The 9,590-nt window shown below is 35.2% G+C and overlaps 1 protein-coding gene across 2 annotated transcripts in view; it reads left to right on the top strand.

Moving 5' to 3' along the window:
* YTHDC2 (YTH N6-methyladenosine RNA binding protein C2) overlaps window positions 1–9,590 on the top strand; it is a 57,919-nt gene that overhangs the window by 8,653 nt on the left and 39,676 nt on the right. For both annotated transcript variants that reach the window (XR_014174295.1, XM_081940635.1), the window contains exons 6-7: window positions 2,323–2,425; window positions 3,975–4,131. Coding sequence is in view for 1 of the 2 variants with exons in the window: in XM_081940635.1 (XP_081796761.1) it covers window positions 2,323–2,425; window positions 3,975–4,131 (260 nt within the window). In the remaining variant the exon portion in view is untranslated. The remainder of the gene's footprint in view (window positions 1–2,322; window positions 2,426–3,974; window positions 4,132–9,590) is intronic.

Consider the following 9,590-nt stretch of genomic DNA (forward strand, 5'->3'; position numbering starts at 1 on the left):
GGTGATAGCCCTGACTATAAGGTTAGTAAAAACCCTCCGTAGTCTTAGATGGTCCTGGGTGGGGATAAGCTCAGGAACAGAGGTTCAGGGTCCTTGGTGGGTGGGGGGGCAGTCTTGGCCCAGGTATCCAGATAGCCATACTCCCAGGCAGCCTTCCAGCCTCTCCATGGTCATAGGCCCGGTCCAGGGCTCTTGACCAGATCTCCCAGAGGCCTCAGATGATCCAAGCCCCACAACCACCATAACCACCATCTTCTCCCATTCTGTCCTGGCTCCCACCTGAAGGGTCCAATAGTCCAGGCTCACCCAGTGCTCACCCAGCGTTCCTAAATTCCGTGCGTTGGTCTTCCTGCGTCTTCCCAACAGTGCCGGCCTCCAGGAGTCACCAGGGGCCGACAGAGGATGATACGGCATTTTACAAGTAAAAATACAAGCAGGTCTTCTTTCAGCCTTTCCAAATCGGCTGTCTCGCCTCTCTACCGGCCGCTCTGTCGTCTCCACTTTTTGATCCTATACCTCTATATCCCTCTTCGTTTGGTATAGGAAGACTGGTATGCAGGTAGTCCTTGACTTACGACCATAAATGAATCCAGAATTTCTGTCATATATCATGACAGTCATAAATCAAGGCATCTGCGTTACAAATTTTATGACCTTTTTTTACGACAGTCATTAAATGAAACCATTGTCCAAAATAGGTGTTTTTTTGCTGGAAACCAGAAGTAAATGGCATGGGAAACTGCAAATGATCATAAATGGTCTGGTTGCCAAGCTCCCAAAATGCAATGACATGACCATGGTGGGGAGGCGACTGTCAGAACTTTGAATTGATGTCAGGTGGGAAAGATCAGGATAGTATGACATTCCAATTAAATTTATTTTATTACTAGTCATGCCTATGTATAGGAATCTACTAAATTAATGGTTAGCACTATCTTCATGTTAGATAAGTATCAAGTAACAAAATTCCAGAGAGTTTGAACTTAGTCCATTAGTGGCAATGTATGGACTCTAGGCCAATTCCTTTTTTGACTATGTCCCAAGGTTCTGTCATTTGTACAGTGTTCAGACATTTTTGATGTGGTCCGTTGTAACTTTGAACAGTCACTAAATGACCATGAATAAAGACAAATATATGTGTCCCAGGATAATGTTGTAGGATCCAATCTGGGTCGGTCACTGGGACCAGAGGTTTTGTCTTCCGAGCTTTCAGACTTGTGCTGGAGCCCATATTTGTACTGAAGGTGGGATCCAACATGAGTCTGAAAGCTCAGAAGACAAAATCTCTGGTCCTGGTGACCGACCCAGATTGGATCCTGCAACTAAATGACCAGTTATAAGTCAAGGAGTACCTGTAATAGGCTTGTTAGACTATTAATGTTGTGTTGCATTATAATGATAAATACTAATAGCATATACTGTTTCCAATTGAAATCTATGTCATCATATCCCAAGTCTATTTTTTGATAATTCTTCCTTCCAGAATTAGTCCTCAATACATAATGAAGTGATATAGTATTTATATGATGCTTTTCACAGAAGCTTTGTCTCATAGATTAGATTTTTTTAAAAAAAACTTCCCCAGTGATTCATTGGTTTACATTTCCAAGGTTTTAAAAATGTAGTCCCCAATTTTTTTTTAATACATGTAGTAATTTCTGTTTTCCTCCTCACTGTCAAGTACTCTACTCTTTTTTGTGATTCCTCACACTATTCTTGATTATGTTAATCAAGCTTGGCAATTGTGAAATCAAATGTAGTTAAGGTATTTAAAAATATTTCTTACAAGTTGCTTCTGTGTGTAATGCTGGCATTGATTTGTTGAGGAATCAGTCAGTATTCCTCATTGAATGAACATGAACTGTTTCATATTTTAAGCACCACCTTCTAGCCTTAGATTTTGTGCAGGTAAGTTTAGAAAAAAAAAACATTTCCAGCTGCTAGTATGTGCCTATGTTACAGATAAATTTTGATAGAGGAACTGCATGTAACATAGTCTTTCTCTATTGTTTTTGCTTAGACAGGGTTTTCTATAATCTAATCTTTTCTTTGTGTTGAATCTACACTTTAAAACTAGTCATTTGGTCTTTCAGAATAATATTGGTCCATTGCAGTACAGCTGTGTAGTACAGCTTGTTCAAAATTTACAGTGTTGAAGTGATAACATTGTAATTAGAAGCCTTTATTTCTAGAAACTTCTTGTCTATGTAATTGTGTTTAAATGTTTTTATTTATTTATTAAACATTTTTATAGCTACCCAACTCACACATTGATGATTTGGAGAGACCTACAAAATCTAACAAATAACTTTATATTAACAGGGTTTCTCCAAAAACGCTCTTAACATTTTGCACGAATGGTGTATTACTTCGTACACTAATGGCAGGGGATAGCGCATTGTCTACTGTAACTCATGTTATTGTGGTAAGTCTGGCCAATGTTTTTCAGAAATGGTATCCTTATTAATGTGCAAGCTTTTTAATACAAATTTTTATTTATTTTAAAATAAAAATATTTTTAAATAATGTTTTAAAGTAAAAATGTTAACAGATAAAAAAACTTTTTATTAGCATGTTAGCAGTATTATTTATTTAATCAATTTCTAAGGATGCCTTTTCTCCTGTAACTCTTGTATTGCTTTATTGATCATATATTACTTTGAGGCACTTGCTCCTGGAATCCAATAGAGGAGTAGGTTTTGATCCATTTTTTACATAGGTGCATTGAATAGAATTTGATTATTATACTTTTTATAACTATAGTAGGTTCTAAACCTTGAACAACTAAACCTACATACCAGATATTTTTACCAGTGTTTGTAAGCTTGAATCATGTAATAATGTATTGATAAATTTACAATTTAATTAAAATTATTTTGACTTAAAGTGGTTTGATAAAAACATTTATCTTCCAATATGAACATACTTGATACCTATGGGTACCGAATTATGAAAGCATATCATTTTCTGTCTTCAGCAATTTCTATATAAAATCAGAATGTGAAATTTAAGGAGCAGTTTTCAAATGAACCATGTAGAATTTGGGATTCTGATTGGTTTTTTTAAAACTGCCTTTCATTTGATAGCTTGAATACTCTGAAGCAAAATACTACATAAAATCCCAGTATAGGGAAGCAGGATGAATTACATGTTGATTTTTGGGACTGTTAATATTAGATGGGACAATGGCTAGGTAATTCTGAGAGTTTGAGCCCATACATTAAGAGTGTGCACAAGGTAGAGAAAATATATTTCGACCAATAGAAATGAAAATCAGTATTTGTAGACCATGCAGTAAAAACATAGCAAAGCATAGCTTCAGTATAGTAACCTTGGTCATTATGATAATATGCTAATAAAGACAAAAAAAAGCATGACCATCATTTCTATTATCATTTTCCATGTCGGGTATCAAAATCTCACGGCCAATGGTTTCATTGGAATTTTAAGAACTATGGCTGCCATAGGGCAAATATGGATGATAACCATAGTGATTATACTATCTGTTCAATCATGTTTGATTCTCAGTGATTCTATGGACCAGCACTCTTTATATTTTTTATCCTGTGCATTTTCTTTCAGTTATTTTTTTCTTTGGCTGATGTTGGCTTTTATAGTGTCTAGTCATTGTGTTTAACAGCCTTTTTCCTTTTACTGAGGACCATTCTAAGCATAGTTGTTTTTTCCAGTGAGTTTCATCATGTAATATGGCTGAAATAAGTAAGGTGGAATTTTGTGGTTTTGTCTTTCAACCATGTGGTAAAGTTTTATATTACCTACTACCTGCTTGTTTGTCACCTCTTCTGTCCAAGGAGCCTTATTAAATTTATATATAAATAATGAGATATGTATAATTGAGATGTTTGCAAGAAATGAACAACTTCAGTTAACTTGACAACAAGAAACAAATTATAATGTGATGTAACAAAATGCTCAGGTTTTATTATAAAAATCATGGTTTGTTTATATTGCAGGATGAAGTCCATGAGAGAGATCGATTCAGTGATTTTTTGTTAACAAAATTAAGAGATATGCTACAAAAACATTTGTCATTGAAACTCATACTTTCTAGTGCTGCTCTTGATGTGAATCTCTTTCTCAGATATTTTGGAGGCTGTCCAGTGATATATAGTAAGTTCAAATATTTTTTTAAAATCCCAGTATTAAATACAGTTCAGGAAGATATGTATTGCTCTGTAAGACAGAGAGGGGGGTGGGGGGGAGGGAATGAGGGAATGAGGGAGGATCTCATGATGTAAGTTAGCCCATTTGAGGTATCTTGGTTCAAAATTATTGCCCTATTATGTACCATTTTGTCAAGTCAAAGTTTATCCATAATGAAAAATTTAGTAGTACTTAGATTATTTGACATAGTATGTTTTTCAAAAAAAAATCAGAATCTCTCAGCTGTGATATAATATTTTTGTTCAATTCTGAGCATGTAATCGTTACCTATGCAGAAGTAAATTTAGATATAAACTTAAAAAATATTACTCCTAGTATGTATTAGATGGAGCTTGATTTAATTGGGCAAACAATTACCCTAACATTTTTTTTCCAGTAGCAGTCTAAAAAGAGCATTGAGGCAATGAAACAGCTTTGGCATTTGAGTTCCACAAGAGAAAATACTAGGATTTTGAAAAGAGAACACAGATACACATGCGCGCGCATGCACACACACACATTTGTGATGCCTTAAGAAATAAAATAAGTAAGCATAGTTCTGCCATCATAACCAGCAGTGTTTGTGGCATTGCTTTTGTGCCTTAAAACATGGCATATATTTATAGCATGTGCACACTTGCGGTATAGTTCCAGCACTGGAACTTGCTTCCTCCATCAATTCTACTGTAATTCTGCCTTCTTTGTTGGTTAAGTTTTCATCTAAGTTCTTTCTCAAGAACTGAAGTGTGGCCAATGTTTGCTCAAATATTGGTCATACTTCAGTTCTTGAGAAAGAACTTAGATGAAGAATTACCAATCAAAGAAAAAGGCAGAATTACAGCAGAATTGATGGAGGAAGCAATTTGCCATAATGAAAAAAAAAAAGCCAAATTCCAGTGAACAAGACTGACACAGAGAAACAAGAAAGTACACATTTTGCAGTGCTGGAATTTATGAACACCTTTCAGGTCATCAATATAAATAGCCAAACAGGAGAATAACACCACTTAACAGGATAGAAAAGGTTGTCTCTCTGCTTGACTAGCAGGAGACTGGTATCTGTTATTGTCTGCTGGCCTGACTTACTGGCTTATTAAGAATTAGGTTTTTTTTTTGCTTTTTTAAAAAAAAAATTCTTTTTCTTTTGATTTTTTTTTCTTATATTTTTTTCTATTTTTTTTATTAAAAAAGTTTTATACAAACAAATTTTCCCCCTTTTTACCCCCCCGCCATATAATGTAAATCACATACAAATACTGTACCCCCTCCCCTCCCCCGTCTTAAAATAGATTTCTCATTCAAATATTGTGCCCCCTCGCCTCCCAACAATCATAGTATAAGATTCTTTTAAAGTAACAATAGCCCAATAACCCCATCATCTAGATTAATTAAACATATATAAATCATAATATAGGTTTCTCTTAAAGTAGCAATATCTCATTAATCCCATCTTCTAAATTTATTATGCATATATATTTCCCCACCCTCCACCCTAACCCTCCCCCACCTCCCAATCAAACCCACCCCCCTGACTTCCGCTATACACCACTCTAACAATTCCAAGCATCCCATATATTATTTACTCTGATCATCTGTTAATCTGAACATTCTTACCTAAAGGCTACATAGTACTTCCTAGTCTGATATTTATTCTGTATATAATCAATCCATTTTACCCATTCCTGTGTATAATTCTCCTGCTTCTGACCTTTTAAGAAAGCTGAGATTTTTGCCATTTCGGCAAACCCCGCCACTTTCTGAATCCATTGATCAATTGTCGGTAAAAAAATCTTTTTTCCAATGTTGCGCAATCAACAACCTAGCTGCTGTAACCATATACAAAACCAGTTTTGTTTCCCCTTTAGTAAAATCCTTAGTTATACCCAGTAAAAACATTTGCGGAGTAAATTGTATTCTTTTCTTAAATACATTTTGCATAACACACCATATTTTTATCCAAAAAGCTTTAACCTTATTGCAAGTCCACCATACATGAAAAAAGGTAAGCATCTAGGCACCCGCATCTCCAACATTTTGGTTGAACATTTGGGTACATGCATGATAATTTTTTAGGATCTAAATACCATCTGTAAAACATTTTATAAAAGTTCTCCCTTAAATTCTGTGACTGTGTAAATTTAACATTCTGAACCCATATTTTTTCCCACGTGTCCAACATAACCGATTCATCAAAATTCTGAGCCCATTTAATCATACAATCCTTAACCAATTCACTTTCTGAGTCTCTTTCTAACAGTACATTATATATTCTTTTAACCTGTTTTGGGCCAGTCTCTTTTATCTGCTTGATCAGTTCCACTACAATCTTCTTTCCATCTCTTCTGTAGCTGTATATAATGTAACCAATTTAAGGTAATTCCTTCTTCCAACTGTTGTTCCAAAGTTTTCAACTGCCATTCGTCCCCATCAGCAATAAGCACATCTTTATATAAACACCCCCCGAGTGACTTAGTATTCGTAATCCACATGGTGTCTGCAAGATCCAACCAAAGCGGTATTTTATAATCCCAATTGGGCCGGTGCTTCTTCCATATTCTCATCAAAGCACTTGGGAGAACATGATTGTTAAACACTTTATCCACTCTATCTTCATAAAAAAGATATGCATGCCATCCCAGAACAAGATCATGACCTTCTATATTCAACAGTTCCGTTTTTGTTTTCCCAAACCAATCTGCTACATGCGTCAATACCGCAGCTTCATAGTACAATCGGAGGTTTGGGAGTCTAAGGCCACCTCTTTCACGAGTATCTTGCATAATCTTCATCTTTACTCTCGGTTTTTTCTCCTTCCAAACAAATTTATTTAATGTTGCTTGCCATTTTAACAAAATTTTATCTGATTTAAGCACCGGTATCATCTGGAATAGAAAGATAAATCTAGGTAGAATGTTCATTTTAATTGCTGAAATCCTTCAAAGCAAAGATAATTGTAGCTTTTTCCACACTGAAGATCTTTCTGTATCTTTTGCCACAACACTTCATAATTATTTAGGAAAAGTTTTGTATTTGATTCTGCGATTTGTATTCCTAAATATTTGACCTTGGAAACTATTTCGAAACCTGCCAAGCTTACAAGTCTCTTTCTTTGAATCTCTGTCATGTTTTTAACCATCATTTTCGTTTTGTTTTGATTTAGTCTAAGCCCAGACACCATGCCAAATTCTGCTATGATATTTTTCATCTGGATTATTGAGTTCAAAGGATGTGAAAGGGTAACAACCAGATCGTCGGCAAATGCTCTAGTTCTGTATTCCTTTTGCCTGATAGTTATGCCATCTAAGGATTTTGAATCTCGAATTGCATTCTGTCACTGCGTTAAATTGTTTGCTAGTCTGAACTGAATAGTTAAACTGAAAGAGTTACTGCGCAGGTCATAAGGTCTTATCTGACAATGATGTACTGCGCATGCTTATCTTTTTTATTACTTCACACATTCCAGAGACTTCTCCTTCCTTTTGATTTTTGTCCGTCTACCAGGAAACTGGGAGACAGAATTGCTTTTTCCAAAATGTAACAATTAGTTAGTTTTTGTTTTATTTCCATTTATTATTTTTGTATTAAAGTTTTGTTTTTCATTAGAATATGTTTTCCGGAATTTTGTTTTATTTTCTTCGCACCTTAAAGATAATGCTGTTTGGAAACGCCGCGGTCTAAGCCTCATCTAGTTCAGGGTGAAATCTTCCCCTGACACATTCAACAAGACTTCCAAGGTTAAAATAAATAATAATGGGGATAATGGGCAACCTTGTCTTGTGCCTTTTTGTATCTTGAAAGTTGTTGACAAATTTCCATTAATAATAAGTTGTGCATTTTGTTGCTGATACATTGCTCCAATCGCCTGCCGAAATTGTGGTCCCATATCCATCTTTTCCAAAGTCTTGGTTAGAAAATTCCAATTCACTCGATCAAAGGCCTTCTCTGCATCCAAGAAGACCAGCACTGCAGAGATCTGCTTATTCTTATCAAGATAGTCAATTAAATCTATGAGTTGCCTTACATTCTTCTTCATGTGTCTGCCTTCAATAAATCCTGCTTGATCATGATGAATAACCTCTTGGATAACCGGCATCAATCTGTTGGCTAATACTTTAGCAAATATTTTATAATCTGTATTCAGAAGAGATATCGGTCTGTAATCCTCTGGTTTCTTAGGGCCATCTTTGTCTTTGGGTATCAATGATATAAAAGCCGCTTTCCATGAGGAGGGTATTTTACCTCTCTGCTGTATATTACAAAATAGTTGTGTAAGATATTCAATCATTTCCAATTGTAAAGTTTTATAGTACATTGCAGTCAAGCCATCAGTCCCTGAAGCCTTGGCTAGTTTGAGTTGATTTATAGCTAAAATAATTTCATCAGCAGTTATCAGACGTTCCAAATTTGCCTTTTGAAGCACGGGTATTTTAGTAACCCCTTTTCCTTCCAAAAAGTCATCTACTGACTTGTTCTGTATATTATCCTGTACATATAACTTAGTATAATAGTCCACAAATGATTTTTTAATCAAGTCTTGTTGATATACCGTTTTCCCTCCATACTCGATTCTATCAATAATTCTGTCATTTGTGTTCTTTCTCAAGGTATAAGCCAACCACCTACCAGGTTTGTTAGCATTAGCAAAGGTATTATGTTTAGCAAATTGTAGGTTGGTTGCTGTTTGCTCTGCTATAAGCATTTGAAATGGATCTTTCAACAACTTTATCGCCATCTGAAGTGCCTCATCTTTTGCGGTTGCTATAAGTAACTGTTCCTTGTTTTTTATTTCATCTTCCAGTTCCATTCTCCTTTTCTGTCTGTTTTGTTTATGTTTAGAATTCATATGTATCAGGACCCCGCGCATGTAAGCTTTACTTGCATCCCAAACTGTTTCAATGGGAGTACCCTTATTCATGTTAAAACTGAAAAATTCCTTCATATGTTTTTTAAGTTCATCAACATTTTTTTCATATCTAAATAAATTTTCATTTACTTTCCAAGACCTTCTTGGCCTCTTCCCTAAATCAATTTCTAACCACACCGGGCTATGGTCAGTTAGTGTCCTGGAGAGTATCTTAGTTTTCTTAGCTTTAGGAAGTAAATCCGGTGTTAGCAAAAAAAAATCAATCCTTGAAAAGGATTTATGTCTATCTGAGTAGAAAGAAAAGTCCATCTCATTTGGATGTTGTATCCTCCAAACATCTTTTAGTTTCAAGTCGTAAGTCAAAAAAAACCTTTGGTAATTTGGTAGTGAATTTAGTCATTGTTCTCTTATCTATCCTTGGAGAAATCACTCCATTCCAATCTGCCATAATTAAAATACTCTTAAAATTCCAATCTAAGATTTTTAAATGAAGCATCTTATAAAAGCTTTCTTGTTGTTGATTAGGTGCGTATATTCCTACCACCAAAATAGGACCAAAGTC

The sequence above is a fragment of the Natrix helvetica genome (genome assembly GCF_964273705.1).
Source record: "Natrix helvetica genome assembly, chromosome: 2".
NCBI classification, from domain to species: domain Eukaryota; kingdom Metazoa; phylum Chordata; class Lepidosauria; order Squamata; family Natricidae; genus Natrix; species Natrix helvetica.